Raw genomic sequence first — 22,234 nt, 5'->3', positions numbered from 1 at the left:
GGCCTCCCAGAGTGCTAGGATTACAGGCGTGAGCCACCGCACCCGGCCTAATGTGTGTTTTTTGTCTTAGTTTTTGTTAATAACAAAAAAGGTTAAAAAGTAAAAAATATTAGAAAAAGGCTTACAGAATAAGGATATAAAGAAAGAAAATATTTCGTACAATGTGTTTTCAGCTAAGTGTTATTACAAGAGTCAAGTTTTTTAAAAAATTTATAAAGTAAAAAGGTTACAATAAGCTAACTAATCTTCCATTTCTTACTGAAGAACATGAAATGTTTCTTATAAATTTAGGGTAACCTAAGTGTAGAGTGTTTAAGTCCACAGTAGTACACAGTAATGTCCTTGACCATCACGTCCACTCACTGACTCACCCAAAGCAACTTCCAGTCCTGCAAGCTCCATTCATGGTAACTATCTTATACAGGTGTACCTTTTTTTTATCTTTTATACCATAAATGGCTCTATGAACCAATTTCAATGACCCCTATATGCTTTTTTATAATCCTTTCCCTGAACTATTCTTTGACCTTTTGAGTTGTTTCCCAGAAATGGTGGATTTTCTACAAGACAAAGGAGCTGGACAGACTTCCTGACAAGATTCATCATCTCCCACAACCTGCCCCCAACGGACAAGACTTCTGCCTTGTTGTATTAAAAAATTCCTTTCTTCCTCGGCAATTCTCATTGTCTCAACAGTTGGATCTTTGTGCCACAAGCAACTGGATCTAGGCTTTGCTACTGTACTATAGTCATGCAAGATGTTACCATTTGGGAAACTGGGTGAAAGGTACACAGGATCACTCTGTACATTTTTTTAGAACTTCCTATGAATCTGTAATTTTCAAAATAAAAAATAAAACAGTGCTAATATTGTAAGTTTTCAAGACATTCATGTAAAATACACCATTTATGTAGAACATTCACGTAAAAATTTGCTCTTCTTTATAATTAAGGAAGAAAGTAGAATTCTAATACTAAAAGCCTTAATAAATCCCTCTTTAAAATGGTCCAATTTTTAGGTTTTTAATTATGATGCAAGAAGGGGTGACCATGCTTTCACAGCTTCCTAGAGTGAAAGGTCATATGGATAAAAGATCACCAAGAAGACATGGGAATCTAACCATGGTTCTAAAGCAGCAATCTGGAAACCATGGCCCACAGGACAATATGGCCCAAAGCCTACTTTGTTATGGCCCAAAAGCAAAGAATGTAACCCTTTACATTTTTAAAGCATTGTTAAAAAAAGAGAGAGAAAGAAATATGTGACAAGAGACTACATGTGGCCTATGAAGCCTTAAATATTTATTACTGGGTCCTTTCGGAAAAGGTTTGCCAAGCCTCGTTCTGTAGCATTCCTCAATAAATTACATGCCAACCTTAGAATTTAAAAAAAAAAAAAAATCTTTTCCCTGCTTATATCATCCATTTGCCCTTTCACAGAGAAGTCTTCAGTTCTTTAGCCACTCCCCAATCCTGAACGATCCACTTAGTAAGAATGTCATTTCAAGACATTAGACTTGGCAGGGCGCAGTGGCTCACGCCTGTAATCCTAGCACTCTGGGAGGCCGAGGTGGGCGGATCGTTTGAGCTCAGGAGTTCGAGACCAGCCTGAGCAAGAGTGAGACCCCATCTCTACTAAAAATAGAAAGAAATTATATGGACAGCTAGAAATATATATATAGAAAAAATTAGCCGGGCATGGTGGTGCATGCCTGTAGTCCCAGCTACTCGGGAGGCTGAGACAGGAGGATCCCTTGAGCGCAGGAGTTTGAGGTTGCTGTGAGCTAGGCAGACGCCACGGCACTCACTCTAGCCTGGGCAACAAAGTGAGACTCTGTCTCAAAAAAAAAAAAAAAAAAAGACATTAGACTTGGCAAAGCTTACCAGTGGGAGTACTGTCTTTAGGGAGCCCAATTTCCTGAATGACGTTCTAAATTCATGCCCCCATTCAGAAATACAGTGAGCCTCATCCACAGCAATAAGTGTGATACCTATAAAAGAGAAAAAAACATACAAATGGGAAAAATGAAGTTCAAAAAGAAAGAATAAACTCACCTAAAAGAATATTAATTTCTTCATTTAGAATACAATATTACCAAAAGAAGAATAAATAATCCAAATCAATGCATTTGGTTCATATAAAAATAAAAGCATAAATAATATCAGATAATACCAAAATCATTACTGGAAATAGGGAGAGGGGAGATACATGAATAAAAGGCACAAAAATTTTAAAAAGGAAGTATTTATATATTAATCCAAACAACATATTTATTGGATTTCAGCTTTCGTCATTATTCCTCGGAGAGATGAATTGCTTACTATGACTTTCTCCCCAAAACTATCACTCATGAACCACCTGCAACAATAATGCCTTTTAAAAAAAGAACTGTTAGGATGGGGAGCTTAGGGTGAGCGTGGAAAAAGAATTCTCAACATAAAGTTAGGATAGAAAAAAGTAAAAGTTTATTTTACTTTCTCTGAGAAAGAGAGAAAAGGGAAAGAAAAAGAGAGAAAGAGAAAAGGGAAAAGGCACAGCACCCAGAAGAAAAAAGGAGAAATGCTGGCCCCAAGCAGGAGGAGCTCAGGATTTTTATGCCTAAAAAGGCGAAAAGAAGAAAAATTTATTGCTGTAGAGTGATTAGCAGGCAACAGCTGTGAGATGTCAGAGTGTTTGTTTTTCCCTTTTTTCTTCTCCTGGAGACTGGCTTATCAATGTAGTCTGGCCAAACTGGTCTGGTGAATATAATATACTTCCTTTCTGTCTGCTGAGCTCTTTTCAAACGCTGTAAAACCAACTCCACAGGTGCTTAATTTTCAAAGACAGTGAGTTAAGACCCATGTGATTAGTCTTAAAGACGGTGAGTTAGTTTATTTTTCTCTGTTAGATCGTTTATTAGCAAGACCATCCTTTCAAGAACTGTTCTATTTCTCTTTGGTAATACCTTCAATTTTATCTCATGGATTAGCTATTTAAAAAGATAAAACAGAGCACATTTCTACTAAGATTAAGTGCATTACTATCCATGATTGATACGTATCATATTGCAGAGAGTCCCTCTGAAATACCAGTATTAGAAGACAGGATGACATCCACATTTTCTAATGTAAAACGGTATGGGAAGAACTGTCTCATGATGGACAAAGTAGGTAAGAAGAAATATAATTTGTCCTTTCTTCCCCTAGTAGCATCTCTACTCTGCCCCCACACCATACACATACATTGAAACAGAATCAATAGTGTGTAGTTAATGCATTTCAGAAAAGGATTTTATAGTATAACCACTCATTAAAATGTCTTCAGATATTGTAAGGTAGTATAACAGTAGTACTTTTGCCCTCAATTACTAAATTAATAATTAAGACAAGAATAATTTTTCCCTTTAGTAGGCATGATGATTATTTGATACTTCTCTGAGTATTAATCATGTTCTGACAGTAGTAGGGTGGTTAAAAGCCTGTGCTCTGCAGTCAGAATGCCTGGATGCAGGACCTAGCTCTACCACTTACCATGTGTATTACATTAAGTAAGTTACTTAAGCTTTGCAAGTCTCGGTTTCCTCACAAGTAAAACGTGGATAATATGAAAATAATGGTACCTAACATTTTTAGTTATTCTAAAGATTAAACTAGATCATCCACATAAAATGCTAACATAGGGCCTGGCACAAAAAAAGAGCTCAATAAAAAAAATACTACCATTATTATTATGGTTATTAAATGACCATTATGATGCAAACACTTTTCTAGGAATAGAAAGATTAATAAAATATAATCCATGGCCTTGAGGAGTTTATAATTCTAGAAGAAGAAACAGACATGCAAATAAACAATTACAACTCATTGAGATTACAAACTATAATGGCCCTAAGAGAGCATAGAGGAGAAAAGAAAGCAAAAAAAGAAACTTACTAAATATGAGCAAAGTAGGTTGCTTGGCATCAAAATTCTCCGGCTACTACTAAATGGCTGGGAAAAGTTCAATATTACCACTATACTTACTTTGGCTTTAAAAACTAAATCACCCAGATTTTAAATTAAATAGGTTAAAACAAAGATGACAATCTTTTATTTTGAAACTTTTCCTTATTTTAAAACCCTTAGTTACAGGTTTGACAAACTAGCTTTTAATGGAGCTGAACTTTGTCCCTTCGAATCAGTTGAGGCAAGCTTTTGCCAACATTCACTTTAAACGTGCAAGTCCAAGTGTCTTCTCAGCATCTATACATTTTTCATTTTGGCATATTTGTCATTCAAGTTTACTTCCAAAGTTAAAAGACAATTACAAGTTTGGTTGGCAAAGTTTCCATATAAAATTATGTTTGCTGCTTCTGTTAAAAATCCAGACTACTTAAACAATTTAACATTTACCTAAAAATGACAAATCTGATTAACTAAATGTCAGACTACTATACAAATAACATCCTCAGTATATTCATTTTTGCAAGCATTTTATACAATTTCCTGCAACAAAAGCCAAAGGAAAACATTTCAAAAATAATTTCTATTTAATTTATCCATTTTTATTCAACACTGAGAGTCAACCAAAGAGAACATTTTCATCCATCATAAGCAAAGTAATCTGCTATAATGATTGCAGTGTTCATAATTAATCCATTACAAAAATAAAAATAGAAAGTTGTCACTACTTGTCAAAAGTATTAAGTATTTTGTTACTAATTATTATACTAATTATTCATTTAACACCATCACAAAAACAAAGAAAATACTAAAATAAAACAAAACATACCCAGACTACTATGGACATAGACCCTAGCTTTTGAATAAAACCATGAAATTTATATATAGGGCAGTTGTGCTTAATCCAAAGGGAAATATTCATAAGAACTTCATACAACCTAATAGGAAATATATCAAATTCATTGTCCATTAAAGGTAAAAATATAATATGCTAATAAGGGAATTAAACAGCTGATAAATGCACCCTTTGATAATGTATTTACTCAAATGTTAATTTCTGCCCTCATTCTTTTGTTAGATTTACCACATACTAGAAGACACAAGCTTATATGCATTATATTGTTAGAAAAATCATTAAATACTTTCCTAGAGTTATGAGTAAATAACCATTAAATGAGATGTAACAATTTGAAACCTTAACCTATCTGGAATTATTTTAATTCATAATTATACAAAGAGATCATACAATCTTAGGAAACTAAGTTTGGTTAGTTCAACTGAAGGTTTGAAATATGGATGGGCTATCAATGCCAGACACCACCCCAGGCCTGTTAAACCAGAATTTTCAAGGCTGGAGACTTACATTTTTCTAAAGTTTGAAAGGTGATTCTCATAAACAACAAGGGTAAAGAACCACTACACATTGATTTTATTTAGAATATGGGAAAAAGGTAAATTCAAATCTCATAGAATCTTAGATTCAACATTAATTCAGCAATACATCTAAAGTGCCTCATTATATGCCCAGCACTACATTAGTAAAATATAAATAAATAACAATGGTATTTTTCCCTTGAAAAGTTTCTAGTCTAGCAGAAGGAAACAGATATATAAACAGCTAATTATAATACAGGAGCCTAATTTCTATGGCAAAAGGAATTATAGGGTACTATGGGAAAAGAGAAGAGAAACAGCAATTAGAGACTCAGACATTTCCTGAAGGAGATATTTCAAATAAATGTTAACAGCAGTGAAATCCAGTCTCCATCCATAGGTTTAACTTTAAAAAATAACTCAGTTCAATAAGTATTTAAAAAGATCCCTCTTTACCACTTACCGATAGTAGCCTCAAGTTGCTGGAGTAGGCCCAAGTTACCTGAACAGAATTCTGGAGTCATATATACAATCCGATACTTGCCTCTGTAAAAACAAACAAAAGAAAAAGAAAAAGACAGGAAAGAAAACAAACCAACAATAAAGAAAGCAGTCATCTCAATGAACTACAACTTAAAATCAAAATACTTGATGTTTAAATAATACATTATGTCACTTATGAAAAACTAAATGAATGCTATATATATGTGTCCATGTAGTATTCACATATATTAGTTATCTGATTTCTCTTTAATACATCAAAATAGAAAGTGACAGTGCTTGTCAGGGAGTATTTAGCACTAAAGTGACATCAGAGGCCAGCAGTCTATTCCCCTTCAAACTCAAGTGCTTGAGTTAAACGATCAAGCCTATGAATAAACCTTTCATGGTATTATCAGCCTCTTTCTCTGAGAACTATAACCCACTATCCTCACTCCCCCACGATGAAACCCTTAACATTCATGTTTATTCTACATATTCTGCTCACTTGCCTAACACTTACTGGACCAGGGATAGACACTGTCAAAGTCATGGCACCTAATCTCTGTTCTAGAATCTGGAGGTCTGATCAAGAAATAATCGGTCAGCCACTACAAGCAGCAGGACCTGTAACAATGTAAAAAAGAAAAAAAAGGAGTTGCAGACCAGCCATCTTCTAATTTGCCACTAGAAAAACAGAGAACACTTATCTCTTCAGAGAAAAAAAAGAGGAATACACAAGGAGACTACAGATAAAGGGAAAACCCTATTGTATTTTCCACGCCCATTTCCAGTCTCTTCCTTAAGGGCTGGCTAACTTTTCAGTGGGTTCCATGACTTTACTCCTAATAAAAAATTCAAATTCACTTAAGCCAGCTTGTGTTAACTTCTATTCTGGGCAGACAGAATCCTAATTAAGACAATACTTGTAAGAAAGGCTAGATCTAGGGCAAAATATTTAGAGTCTGTTGTCCGTTCTACCAAACGAAGATCCAGATCAAGTCAAATAAAATGAAATTTAATTTTCTATATAAAAAAACTTTATAATAGTCTATTCATCCAACAAATATTTGAGTTTGTATTGTGTTAGGCATTGTGCTTTCACTAAGAGTCAATCAGCAGCAAAACAGATATGTCTTTACCCTCATGAAATTAATATAGTATTTTAATTAACATAGGAAACAGTATAAATAATAAACTCTGATATTAAACTGCCCAGGTTTGAAACTTAGTTCTACTTCTTACAAGGTAAATGATCTTAGGCAAGTTACTTAACTTTAGTGTGCCCCATTTTCTTAGGCATAAAACAAGTGACAATAACTATCAAAACAGCTAATTCTTCAGATATTTAGATTCAAGGTAAACCCAATCAAAATCCCAGTGGGCATTTTAGTTGAAATGGTGTTACTGAAATACTTATGAAAACACAAAGGACCTAGAATAGCCAAAACAATTTTGAAAGAACAAAACCAGAGCAATCGCACTATCTGATCTGAAGGCTTATTATAAAGCTATACTAATCAGGACACCAATCAAGACAGATAAATAGATCCACAGAACAGAGAATTGAGAATGTAGCAACAGATCCACATGTATGCAGTCAATTTATTTTTGACAAAGGTACAAAGGCAATTTAATGTAAAAGGATAGTCTTCACCAAATGAAGCTAGAACAATCAGATATTCATACGTGAAAAATATAAACTGTAAATGATACCTCATACAATATATAACATTTACTAAAAATGGATAATAAAACTAAATGTAAAACTTAAAACTATGAAACTTTTAGGAGAAAACACAAAAGAAAATCTTTGTGATGCAAAGATTTCTTAGATTAAATATCAAAAGCAAAATCCATAAAAGAACAAATTGACAAAATGGACTTTATCAAAATGGAAAACAGCTGCTCTTCAAAAGAACTATGAAGAGAATGAACAGTCATAAACTAGGAGAAATGTTTGCAAAGCATATATCAAATAAAGGATTTGTATTCAGAATACAGAAATGTCTATAAAAACTCACTAAGGAAAAAAAAGAACAGGCAAAAGATTTGAATAGACACTTCCTCAAACAAGGTATACAGATGGCCAAAAACCATATGAAAAGGAGCTCAACATAAGTAGTCATTAGAGAAAAGCAAATTAAAAACACAATGAGATTCTCCTAAAATTGCCAAATTAAAGATTGGCCGTAAGTGATAAAAGGGATGTGGAATAACTGGATCTCCCATACATTGCTGGTGGAAATGTAAAATGGTACAACCATTCTCAAAATGTTCGATAATTTCTTAAAAAGTTAAACATACGTATTATGCTATGACTCAGCAATGCCACTTCTAGGCATATACACAGGAGCACAGAAAACATGTCTATAACAAAACTTGTACACGAATGTTCATGGCACCATTATTCATAACAGCCAAGAAGTGGAAACTACCCAAATACTCATTGCTGATGAATGGATAAACAAAATGTGGTATGCCCATACAATGGAATATTATTCAGTGATAAAAAGAAATTAACTGCTGATAACATTATGCTAAGTGAAAGAAGCCAGACACAGAAGGCCACTTACTGTATAAGTTCATTTACAGAAATATCCAGAATAGGCAAAGCATAGAGACAGAAAGTAGATTAATGGTTGGAAAGGGGTAGAAAAGACGAAAATAAGGAGTGACTGTTTACTGGGTAAGGGAGTTCTCTTAGGAGTGATGATAATGTTCTGGAGTTAGTATAGTGATGATGGGTATATAACATTACTAATATACTAAAAGCCACCAGACTTTCGAAATGGTTAAAATGGTGAATGTTATGTTCTGTGATTTTTTGCCTCAATTAGAAAAAAGCTAAACACATATCCACCACATGATCCAGTCTTTCCACACCTAGGTACACATCAATGATAAGAAAACATACGTCCATACAAAGTCTTACATACAAATGTTCGTAGCAGCTTCATTTGTAATAACTCAAACTGGAAACAATCCAGATGTCTATTAGGTGAATGGATAAACAACTTGCAGCATATCCGTATAATGTAATCTACTCAACAGTAAAAGGAATGAACTATTAATAAGTGTAACAACATGGATGCATCTCAAAATAATTATGCTGCATTACTTAAACCAGATTTTAAAAAAAGAGCACATAATATATGACTGATTCTTTTTACATATAATTTTAGAAAACACCAGTTAATCTAGTGATAGAAAGCAGAATAGCAGTTACCTTGTACCTGGGGTTAAAAAAAAAAAAAAAAAAAGGGTAAACTTTGGGGATGAGGAATACGTTCATTATCAGGATTGTGGTGATAATTTCGTGGTGGTACAAATATGTCAAAACTTACTAATTACACATTTCCAGTATGTAAAATTTACTATACGTCAATTACACCTCAATAAAGGTGATTAAAATGTTTAGGAAAAAAAGAAAATATATGTTTACAAAAAGACTTTTATAGGAATGTTTACCACAGCTTTATTAATAATAGCCCAAAACTGGAAATAGCCTAGGTATTGGTCAGTAAGGGAATATAAAAACTGTGCTATATTCAAATAGTAAAATACAACTCAGATATTTTTTTAAAACTACTGATACATATTACAACATGGAGGAAGCTCAAAAACATTATATTGAATAAAAGAAGTCTTACACAAAAGAGCCCATATTGTGTGATTCCATTTATATGAAATCCTGGGAAAAAATCAGAACAATGGTTTGCCTCGGGATGGAGGATGGAAGTACAGAGTGGGAAGGGACATGAAGGAACTTTCTAGAGTGACAGTAATATTCTACACCTTATTAGAGATTTTGTTTATATATTTATATGCATTTATCAAAACTAAGTAAACAAATGTATGTCTTGTATATATTAATACACACAGGGGTGATTGTTTAATGGATATGGGAGTTGTTTTGGGAGTGATGAAAATGTTCTGGAATTAGAACATGTATATATACGTACATATATATTAATATATACACACACATTTTTTGTGTATCCAAGATGATATTCTTCTTAGGAATGACATCGTGACAGAATTGGTAGGGTAACAGATCTAGAATCCAGTCCCTGCTCAGCCACAAATTCATTGAGTGACTTTGGGCAAATTACTTATCTCTTGGCCTCAGTTTTCTCATCTATAAAATGAGACAAATCTAGATATTCTCAAAGTGCTCTTCCAAAACTAAAATTTTTTTAATTCCATGACTACAATGCTAATCATATAGCCTGAGAACTGAGAATAATAGATTTAAGTTTGAAAGATTTAACAGTTCTGCAAATGTAAAAGAATATAAAAAGAAAGTACATTTTTAAATCATGGACATTTTGTTCATGCGTTAAATAAAATTTTGTGTGCACAAAATTCTCTTACATACTGTAGACACCTGAGCACATGATCAGAAATCATAAATTACTCACAATTTAATATCTTTTAGGACGTTTTCTGACTGCGCTGATCCAAGGAAGCAAGCTGGAATGTTGGACATTCTGCGACAAGAAAAACAAATACCCTGAAGCCATGTACACACTACAAATATCAACTTCATTCTTAAGTAAGAAGCAATAAAGAAATATAATAATGTGTATTCCTCTTCTTTGCAATTTTCTCATTTTTTGTAAATAAGTTGATAAATTCCTTCAAGGACCCTATCAGAGGCAGATTTTTAAGATGTGTTTTTCAAAAAGATTGCAAGCTCAGGGCAGTGGGGATTTGGGGGAATGATGAGAGATTGGTTAATGGGTACGAACACACAGTTACATAGAATAAATAAAATCTAACGTTTGATAACACAGTAGGATAACTATAGTTAACCACAATATATTATATATTTCAAAATAACTAGAAGAGAAGATTTGAAATGCTCCCAACACAAAGAAATGACAAATGTTCGAGGTGTTGGATATCCCAAACCCTGATTTGGTTATTACACATTGTACGCATGAATCAAAATACCACATGTACCCAATAAATATGTATGAATATTATGTATTAACAACAAAAAAAAGATAGCAAGTTCAGGTTGAAGAAGTTGAAAAGTTTTTCATAGATAAAAAATATACTTCCATGTATATACTTCATACCAAGCTAAAGAGCAAGGGTAATAGAAAGAGAAAAGAATTTTGAGATATTCAATGTAAGCTAGCATAAAGTAATAATGCTTTTTTAAAAAATTTTATCAGGCCCACCTGGTAGTGTTGAATTTCAGAGAACTCAAGAAAGAAGATAGGGTCTCCCACTAAAGTATCATTTATTACTAATAGAGACAAAGCAACACTTGCAGAAATGTTATTGTGAACTAGATTTTAACATACATGATAGATCTCATGTTTCATTCACAGAAGAAAAAAAGAGGGCAATGGTAACATGACTTACCTAAGCTGGAGCACTTGGTCTTCCATCAAAGAAATAAGGGGAGAGATGACAAGGCCAATCTTGCCAACATAAACAGGCGGATACTGGAAGCACAAACTCTTCCCATACCCTTGCAATAAAAATAATAAACTCAGAGAAATAAAAATAAACCCTTGATACTTTACTTTCTTCTTACAATGTATTTGTATGGTGGAATTGGCATTACTAATATGCTATCTTCCTAAAAGCTAATTCATGCATAAATTTGATAGGCTCTGTTTACACTCTTCTATATTTTACACGATTTGTATTTGTATTTTAAGAGTTTAACGAAAGATTAAGCATTTGAAACAGTTTAAGTTTTATTTTTTTAAAGGATTAGGTTATTTGCTTAAGTACAACTTACCTGTTGCCATGACAACAACATTATCTCTTCTTTCCTCCAATACTGAATGAATCACTTTCCACTGAACCCTTCAAAGTAAAAAGCAAAAAGCTACTTTGTTTTATTAATAAGAAACCCAGGTACAAGTTAGAATCCATTTAACTTTTTCACTTCCACTAATAGAATTTCCTTTACATTTCTGAACTTCACATATAAACAAGTACAAACCCTGAAACTTTAAAGCAAAGAATCCCATTGGTCAACCTTCCATTCATGCCAACAACTAGGAGTTTCCATCTGGTATATGTATTAAATCTCCTTACATATATCTAAAGTATAAAATAAATTCCAAGCTTTGTACTAGATATCAAAAAAAATCAATGCTTTAAAATAAATTAAGAGAAATGCTCCAGAGACAAGGATTGACTGAAAAGGGAAATGAGTGAACTTTGGGAGCTGATGATAATAATGCTCTACATCTTGATAAGAATGTAGTTACACAGGTACATGCACATATACTTAGGATTTTATTTTCCTTTTACACAAATTTTATATCAAAGAAAAAACTATAAATAAGATTTAAGTCTAGTTAATAATTTAATGCTAAAGTCCTTAGGGGGAAGTGTAACAATGTCCTCAACTGACCCCGAGATGCATTTTTAAACTTCAATGGATTAATGGATAGATAGAGAGATGGATATGTGATAAAGCAAGTATAGTAAAATGTTAATAGGTGAATCAAGGTGGTGGGTATACAGGCATTCACAGAAAAAAAAAATTCTTTCAACTTTACTATATCTTAGAAAACTTTAAAATGTCAAGGGAAAAAACAACTGGAAAGGTGATCTTCTGGTGTGCTGATAAGGACCTATTCTTCTGTGCACTTTTCTGTATGTGGGACATAAATTTTAGAATTTTAAGATTAAAAGAAAAAAGAAAGGAAATACTTCAGTGGATTATATTTTAAATTCTCAGAATAGAAACAATCTAGTCTTTTACATGCTTACTAATTTTACTCAAAATTGATTTGTTCCTCGTCTCATTTTTATTCATCTCATTTTTATCCTTATAAATGTGCCCCTTAAATGTAAGTATATCTTGAATATGTTAAAATAACATAAGATTATTGTTGTTACATTGTCATACAATGAAGTTCTGTTCTATCGGCATGCTTTGGACAATATGATGCACAAAATAGGTATAGAAACACTTACTTAATGAAAAGCAAGTCAGCATTAAAGTAAAATTTATTTCTAAGTGTCTTTAAACCACAGAACCACTCAATTAAAGAAAAACCATTTTTCCTCACTTATAAAAACTTACAGAAATGAATTTTATATAAATACTACTTCAAAATAATTTTATAGTCACTTATAGAAAATACAGTGTGGCAAGTGTAACTACATAACTGTTGTGCTAAGTGGATGGGTTATTTGCTTTTTTTCCTTTGTGAAGAAAATATTAAATGTGTGATTTAATTAACTCAGATTATACTTACGGTTTAAAACTGGAATGGCCAAAGTAGGTCTTGAGGCAAGCAACTTGCACTGCACTGGGTTCTGGCAACAAACAGTCTTAAAATAAAATAAAATGGGCATTTATGTTCAAATAAAAACACACTAAAGGAAGAAAAAGGTTTATTTCATTGGCTTCTTTTAAAGAATATAGTGACAGCTACCATAGGTTACTGTTTTCTGTCTTTTAATTCCAATCCAATTTGGGTTTCTGGGTACCAGTCATGACTTCAGGTAAACACTTTGGCTAACACTAAGTATTAGAATTTTATTGTGATTTACACTTTGGCAGCACTGTAAAAAACTGATGTTTTAGAATCAGCTATATTTCCAAAATTTAACATTTAGAACAAACTATGGCAAGCAATATACCAAGTCCAAATTTTATAATATAACCAACTTTTGATTAATGATCATCAGAAATTATATTAGTGTCACAAAAAAAGTCCCCAGATAAAATAAAATCTTCATTTTAGTTACCTAAAACTAAATCTAGTTATACCTAAATTTAGTTACCTAAATCTACTTTAGTTATCTAAATCTAACTTAATTGGATAATTTTAGTTACCTAAATCTTTGATCAAAATCCTAACTGCACAGCACAATGGAGTTACATTAGCTCTACCCAACTGACTTTCACTGTCCACTCTTAGGCTGAATGATACATGAGTGGCCAAGAAAGGGCAAAACAAAGAATCAAGATAATTTATCACTAAACAAATAAAAGCTCATTATTATACTTCTCAGCATTAATAATTTTAAGTAGAAAACGCAACTGATTTGGAGAAATCATGTCTCTATTTAATACAAGAAAACAAAGTGAAAAACGTATCAACACAACACTACTTTTACTCTATTTTTATAAATACAAAGAACGTGTTTGGTGGAAACAAAAGCACTAAAGGAATTTAATGGCAAGTTTATAGGATCCAATAATTAATTATGTCACAAAGTCCCTGACCTCCAAAAACATTCAAAACGTGGTAGATATCAGAGGTGGGTCATTTCAAAAAGGTACTTACCCTTCTCATCTTCTTCCTCTTCAATAGCTTCATTTTCATTTTCACCTTCTTCTTCCTCTTCAATAGCTTCATTTTCATCTTTATCTTCTTCTTCAGTTGGAAGACCCAGATTTCTTTCCATTGCTAAGCACTGAGAATGAGTTGGCTCTACTGTGCCATTATTTAGGTTCTCTGAAAACTGAAAGTTTAAAAGAAATTTTAAAAGCAAAACCACTGACAGTGTCATATCTTTTTCACCAAACACAAAAGGAGTATTATTAACAGAGCCTACAATTTTGTTCAAAGCTGGCAGATGTGTAAGCAATACCACAAAAGAACGTGTGTGCTCCAGTTTGAATATGTGTTCATGAATGGTTTCTAAGGCACAGGGCCATAGATGGACTAATTCCAGAAGAAACAAGGTTCATTAATAGCAAATAATGAACTGCCCCTGGGGAAAGCTATGATAAATTTTGATTTGGGATAATTTAAAAGAGTTTTTCTTTATTGTACTTCAATGTTTTCAATCCCCAAGTAGTAAATTTGGATTTTAGTGTTATTTTTGTAATCAGTTTCTCTACCTCATGTGTCAGTCACAGTCTATTTTAGTAAAGATAAGGCTTAAACTATAAGCAAACAGTAAATGTGCTGGAATTGTCAAAACAAACCTAAAAATTCAAATAATTTTAGAAAAGGAATATTACAAATTTGAAGAGTTATTTGTTCTAATTTTGGTTTGACAGATTTTGATCTTCTCCCCTAACTAAAGATTGTCTATTTCAACAATGTTAGGCTATTTCAAAATTGTTTCATCTATAAAATTTTTTACTAAGGAGTGACAAAAAGACTTTATTAAACCAGTTTTTATTTTCTCTTTTTAATAAGTCTTTCATTTAATATTTTGACTTTAAAGGTTTTTTTCAAAAAGTGTATTCATTTTAAGCCTGGAAGACAAAAAATAGAGACTGTTTCTGATCTTTTACTCAAGTCCACAAACACATTTACAAAGCATTTTTAAAATAGGGTTCTCTAACATGGACATCCAAGTTGCCTCTAAGAGATTCAATATGAATATAATGTTTGTAGAAGTCCATAAGTATCCTATAAATGCATTACCTGAACATTACTCCTCAGAGAAATGGTTAGTCATTAAAGAAATACGATTTAGTATTTTTGTTCTATTATTGTTAGGCAATATTTAATAAACACTTACTAAATGCCAGGCTCTGCACTAAGCTCTTCACAACCAACACCTTAAAAAATTATTATAACTGTTAACTGAGTATCAAAAATGCTAAGAAACTTGCCAAAAGTCACACAGCTATTAATATTAACTAGAGATGGTGGAATTCAAATCCATATCTGAATTCAGAATCTACATTCTTAATCACTACCCACTACTCAGCCTCAAAATTAGGAATAAGAAAATTAATCTCATCTAATAAAAAGAAAAAAATCTCATCAACCTACAGAGGAGGAATAAAAAGTATACATGATGGTAAACTTCTGTGTTTTCCTTTGTTTTTCATTTAGTTTGGCTAAATTAGCTTTTCTTTCTTATACATCTTTGATTCACGACACCTGACAAAGAAACTAGAGGTTGAGTGAAGAATTACAAAATATATAAAGTGCTATTTTCAACTTTGATAATAAACTGGAGTAAACCTGAACCATTTAAACCATTAGAAAATTATATATGATATAAAATATCCATAGTAAATAATGCTAAAGAAAGTAAAGAAGATTACTGAATTAAAAACAGAACTTCCAAATAAAAGAAGATATACATAGATGGGAAGAAAAGAAAACCAACTTCAATACTGGAGAGCTTAATCACTACCCATATACCAGGAAAAGATTAAAAGAAAGTGACATAAGATTCTATAAGAAAGGCCAGGTGCGGTGACTCACACCTTTAATTCTGGCACTCTGAGTGGGCGAGGCTGGAGGATCGCTTGAGATCAGGAGTTCGAGACCAGCCTGAGCAAGAGCAAGACCCTGTCTCCACAAAAAAAAAATAGAAAACTTAGCCGGGTGTGGTGGTGCACGCCTATAGGCCCAGCTACCCGGGGGACTGAGGCAGGAGGATGGCTTGAACCCAGGAGTTTGAGGTTGCCGTGAGCTATGATGATGCCACTGTACTCTAACTCTAGCCAGGGCAACAGACAGAGCAAGTGTCAAAAAAAAAAAAAAAAAGAGGAAGAAACAAATACATTGAAAAATTAATACACTATTTCTGAAACATTATTCAGAGACTATATAAAGATGCAAAGAAATACAAATTGGAAAACATGAAATCTAACATAAAATCTAATGTTACATAACTAGTTGCAATTCCACTGTGGGACCTGGTTTAGAATTAAGTAATATTTTACTTAAATAAATGTCCTCTGGAAAGAACCAGAAGTAACTTTTCTATGATTTTAAACATACCTTAAGCATCTCCACTTCTAAATCTTCATCACTTTCAATTACATAAGATGTATCCTTGGGAGCTAAAGGCTTTAAAAAAATATATATTTCAAAGATTAATTTCTAGTGCTAGAGTCTGTATCTTCTTTTCTGCAAAATAAAGCTCCTATACACTAGGTATCTTTACACAACTTCCTCTTCTCTAACAGATAAATATATAATACATGTTTATGTGATAGGCAGATAGCAAAAAGGGAGGGAGGGATGAACAAAGAAACAACCAAAGAGAAAGACAGAAATATAGCTAGAAAGGTAGACAAGTTAGATAAACAGACTTAAAATAAAATCCCCTCTCTAAACGACAGTAGAAAGTGACAAGTTCAACTCTGGTTAAACAATGTCAAACTGCTGGAAAATTCTGTACAAAGCCAAGAACAGTAGTTCTTTTATATCCAATGGTTTAAAAAAACATTACAAAAAACTACTATGATTGATTTTAGTTTGAGACCAGCCTGGATAACGTAGCAAGACCCCATCCCTACATTTAAAAAAAAAAAAAGGAAAAATTAGCCAGGAGTGGTGGTGCGCACCTCAGTCCTAGCTAGTCAGGAGGCTGAGGCAGGAGGATCACTTGAGCCCAGGAGTTTGAGGCTACAGTGAACTATGACTACACCACTGCACTCCAGCCTGGGCAACAGAGCAAGACCCTGTCTCAATAAAAAAAAAAAAAAAAGAAAAAGAAAAGAAAAAATTATGAAAAAAATAATCTGACCCTCCAGATGACAGTAAAGACTAGTATCAAGCAAAAACATCAGTTTATTAGAAACTCTCTCACACTAGCATGTAAAGTAACTCTGTATAAGGAAATAAAACCACCCCCAAAAAAATCATGTTTGGAAGGGTAACCACTCGTAGATATGAAAGGAATCCACAAAGACAGAGATATCCATTATGAAAAAAGCATAAAAAATGATAAAATAGCAAAGTATAACAAATGCCTACTGACACTATAACGTCTTTCCACTATACAGTGCTGCATACTGTACTAAGTCAGGAGCTGCAAACTATGGCTTGCAAGCCAAATAAGGCCCACTTCTGTGCAGATAAAGTTTTACTGAAATACAGATAGGCACACTGGTTTACATTTGTCTGTGGCTGCATTCACACTACAATGGCAGAACTGGGTAGTTCCAACAGAGACCATATATCCCCAGAGCCTAAAATACTTACTATCTGCCCCTTTACCGAAAAAAAGATAGCCAACCTACTAATAACTCAAAAAAGTGTTTCCTCTTTATTTAGTACCTCAGCTGATTTGGAAGCAACGCCACGATCAGACTCTTCCTGAGCCTGCTGTTCCCACATTTGAAGTTCATATTCTGTAACATCTAACGACATTATACAAATTCTTTCCTTATTATCTTTCAATTCATTGCCTTCTATGCCATCTTCAAATCCATCTTCTTTTTGTTTCACTTCATTTCCAAGTACATTTTGTCCATCATGTTGAACTAAATTATTGAGTGTTGTGTCCAATGTCTCATCTTTTACGTCAGTAAAAATTTTATGTTCTCTCGTTTGTTTCTGTTGTACTCCACCAGCAGTTGAATCCTCCAATGATAATAAGTTAAAATTATCGCTGGGCTTCAGTTCAGCCTCAGTGTTAGTAGAATCAAATATCATCTTCCTCAGTGAATACAGATTTTCTGAAATATCCTTTAATAGGTTAGAAACCCTAAAAAAAAAAAAAAAATCAAGGTTAATTCAACTTTAATTGCATTAACTATAAGGATAAGTTTTAAAACTTTTTAATAAGTAAAAGCTCTCTAAACTGACCATTGCATGAAAGTTGCTCTTCACTTCCAAAGGCCCATATATAATTACAGCTGGGAGGCTACTCTAGCATAGCTGGGCACTCTGCATCCAACAGTTGATTTGTGTGCCTATTAAGAGCCAATAGTGTTTGGCCCTAAACTTGTTTATGCCAGCTACACTTTTTTTGGTGATTCACTGAATGTAAAGTAAATCGATGATACAAGACCACGAGAACAAAAAAACTATTTTATTAAATTCTAATTTGAATACATGGAAAGACTTAGAAAACTTTTTTTAAAAACTTGTTTGATAAATCATGGTCAAAAGAACTATAAAAGCTGAGAAGAAAAATCATAAAAATTCAGACTCTGCACTCAGATTGCTTAAAGTATCTTAATTTTTCACTCCATTTTAAAGAAACTAAAATTAGAAATTGTAGATGATACATTATGAGTGTGGTTTAAACAAGAAACACTCTGCAGAACTATAAACAGCAGGCCTATATGTAATGAAAAAGCCTTCACATATATCAAAAGTTTGGGAACAAACGTACGTCAATATTTTAAGGTAAAAGAAAATTTTTATGAACCCATTTTACCTTTTTCAATTCAATGATCAATTACTAGTCCCAACTGCAACACGTAAATATTGTTCGTGCTGTAAGTTGAAAATGATGCTGTTTTACATCTTTAAAAATCTCAAAAATGAACAGATATTTTTTGGAATGGAAAAAAAAAGACATCAGTAGGTAAATACAACAAGTGAGAAAATATGGATAAGATGCACATGAATAAATATGAACTGAATCCCTTAATTGCAGTTGCTAATATATAACATTTTAACTAAGTAACTTTAAATGGCTGTAATGAAACCCAGTTCTTTGAAATGAAAGACCACTACTAGGGGGTAAAATGAGGGATACTGTCTTGTCTTTTTGTTGTAGAGCTTATTAAAGCAATGTTTAAGTATTTCACAAAAGCAGATTAAAAGGAGTGAAGGGAGTATGATAAGCAGAGAGCCATGTTTTACTATTTAATTAGTGCTTTTGTTCAGGTATTCTAATATTTCCGTATTAAAATCAATGCCTAATAAAATTTGACATGCCTTTTAAATTTTTATATCAATGACTCAAGTAAAAATTTGATCTTTCATGGGAATAAACTATCAAAAGTACTGAGTTGTTTCATGAGTTATTTCCACAATGAAAGCAGCATCATTAACAGCACTCAAAAGTTGGGCTCAAGCTTTAGTTGACAAAGTCTACAATAACACAAACAAAATCAAGAACAAAATTAAATTCAAAAACTAAAAACTAATTTCAACATTCTAAAATTCTTTAAATCTTACAAAGAACATTTAGCATTATATACATCTATTCAAATGTAAGAACTACATGTAAATAGTAGGAACAGACATATGACCCATTTTAACTGTTAAATGCACACGGAATGCCGTAACATACAAACATAACAGCAGTGGCACAGACCAAGTGACAAGACTGTATGGGCTCATTTATCCAGCACTAGCATCAAAGATGACATGTTTCATGTAAGACAACTAACATTTACTCTAATAAATACCAAAGGCTGTCCTGCCTTCTTCAGTAAGGCATAGTGTACTTTTCCTGCTTTTTCAGGATTTTTATCACGCATATTAGTAGCCTGCAAACAGAGTCAGCACCCAGCAGAATGTCAAGTACATAACAGCAATACAACAAGACATATATTCAATTTAAATCAATGACTAAGCAGTACTACACAATACCAATACCCTCAGAGTCCACTGAAGCATAAAGCTGTTCCCTTCTGGAACAAATCTTAAACTGCCCTACTTCAGGAGTTCTTAGTTCTAATTTTTATAGTTTTGTCCATTCTTTCACAGATTGCCAGCTGGGATCATGTACATACTAGTCCTTGTTCACATCATTTTTTCTTTTTTTTCTTTTTTTTTTTTTTTTTGACACAAAGTCTTGCTCTGTTGCCCAGGCTGGAGTACAGTGGCATGATTACAGTTCACTGCAACCTCAAACTCCTGGGCTCAATCAATCCTCCCACCTCAGCCTCCCGATTAAAGGTGCACCCCACCACACCCAGATAATTTTTTTTAGAGACAGGGTCTTATTATGTTGGTCAGGCTGGTCTCCAATTCCTAGACTCAAGCAGTCCTCCTGCCTCAGCCTCCCAAAGCACTGGGATTACAGGCGTGAGCCCCCATGGCTCATTTTTCATTTTACCTAGATATCCACACTTGTCAAACTATATCTATAAACAAAAAGCAAAAATGCTCTGAATGTCACCTCATTTCATTCTGGAAATGCAGAAAGTGAGCTTGAATACATGCTTATAGAATATATGTTGACACTTTAGAGGCCTTTTTTTGTTCCCTCCTCATTCTGAGGTACAATCTAGATAAGTTAGGTACTACGGTAGACTTGTTACAAATAACATAAGAGATTTAACTAGCTCTCATTTTGACACTAAAATGTTATAAGATCCCAGTATTTCCCATTGTCAAGTTTTAAGAAAACCTATTTAGCTTTGATATGTGAAAATTGAGTTGGGTCATTCTTGTCATATCCAACTAAATCAGACTCGAGGAGCCAGGGGGAAAAAGCACAAAGCACACATAACAGTGCTCTAAGAATGTCATTCTCTGCCAGCCTGGCTGCTGAAACTGCCTGCAGTAACCCAAAACCAGTTTTATCTAATAGCTACTGCAACAACCTGCTGCAACTCTTAAGACTAGTCTTACCCACTGCAGTCACTCACCAATCAGAGCTTGCCAAGTCCCCAAAACTTTACCAGCGCCAGCAACCTTTCTTTCAGAACAAAACATAACATTTTTCCTTTTTATAAAACCTCCCACCTTCTCTTTATTCTTTGGACATATCAAAGATCACCTATTCTGTGTGTATGCCCCAAACTGCAATTCTTTCTTCCCAAATAAAACGTTTTAAATTTAGAAAGTTATTTCTATATTTTACTTGACCTTGACAAATACTATGAAGCAAACCATTAAGCATATAAAACTTACATCGGGTAGATACTTTAATTGCTAGTGCAAAAATCTGAAATGCACGTAAAAAATCACATAAAAGGTGATTTTTCTAATTTCATGAAGAGAAAAATGTAAAAATGAGTAAGAAATGGCTTTACTGGAATCCTTCCCCATTTGAAAGTTATATCTTTCTTTTGAAATTCCCAAAGTTACATAAAAACTACTAAAACAAATTTCTAGGGGGAAAAATGACACTGAAAGAGCTGAATTTCTATGTCACATTTTTAAATTTCTCCCTCAAAATCTATCACAAATCTCATCCAGAAAAAAAAAAAAAAAACATTAACATTGCACTTTTTCAGAGTCAGAATTATTTCTATTCCAACTAAGGGCTTCACATTTCTACAAAGTATTTTTTGGCTCAAAATTATATTACCACATTGCAATTGTTCACTGTTCAAGAGCATTCCTGCTTTTAGAGATTTAACAAGGAAGTCATTCAGCAATTAAGGCCAGAGCAAGGTCTGGTTCCCAAGAGAGTTAGCTACATAGCACCTGTGGTCAAAGGTCTACTAATCTGTATAGAATATTTGATCCAAATATCTTAAGTTACCTAATGCTTTAGCTATAAAGTAATCTTTAAAATCTGAATGCCTTTTGTTCTAATAGTCTACTAATTAGGTAGAATTCTCAAATAATAACCCAAAAAGTGATGCTACTAAGTATAAAAGTTGCTTTTATTTATAGATTTCAAGTGACCAAACTATAAATATAATCAAATGCAAGATGCTCAGGAACAGAAAATGACAACTCTGAAAAATATTTTCTGTAAAGGGTACTTATTTTATTTTGCTTTGACAAAAAATATAGATATGATTTCAAAAAGTGTAATATAAACACAATTTATAGTTCTTTGTTTAATAAAACATCCTACAAAGCAGACTGAAGAGCCTTAAACCCCTTACACTTTTGGAGTC

General features: G+C 33.1%; 1 protein-coding gene across 1 annotated transcript in view; it reads right to left on the bottom strand.

Moving 5' to 3' along the window:
- Positions 1-22,234, bottom strand: part of WRN (WRN RecQ like helicase) — an 84,226-nt gene that overhangs the window by 47,312 nt on the left and 14,680 nt on the right. The window contains exons 8-17 of the mRNA XM_069485238.1: positions 17,751-18,180; positions 16,467-16,535; positions 14,100-14,232; positions 14,055-14,063; positions 13,017-13,092; positions 11,540-11,607; positions 11,155-11,263; positions 10,200-10,268; positions 5,759-5,841; positions 1,885-1,991 (exon numbers count right to left, since the gene is read on the bottom strand). Coding sequence (XP_069341339.1) covers positions 1,885-1,991; positions 5,759-5,841; positions 10,200-10,268; positions 11,155-11,263; positions 11,540-11,607; positions 13,017-13,092; positions 14,055-14,063; positions 14,100-14,232; positions 16,467-16,535; positions 17,751-18,180 — 1,153 coding nt within the window. The remainder of the gene's footprint in view (positions 1-1,884; positions 1,992-5,758; positions 5,842-10,199; positions 10,269-11,154; positions 11,264-11,539; positions 11,608-13,016; positions 13,093-14,054; positions 14,064-14,099; positions 14,233-16,466; positions 16,536-17,750; positions 18,181-22,234) is intronic.

Source organism: Eulemur rufifrons, chromosome 12 (genome assembly GCF_041146395.1).
Source record: "Eulemur rufifrons isolate Redbay chromosome 12, OSU_ERuf_1, whole genome shotgun sequence".
Classification (NCBI taxonomy): domain Eukaryota; kingdom Metazoa; phylum Chordata; class Mammalia; order Primates; family Lemuridae; genus Eulemur; species Eulemur rufifrons.
Note: the sequence above shows the minus strand (reverse complement) of the source record. Positions and strands in the feature narration are given on the sequence as shown.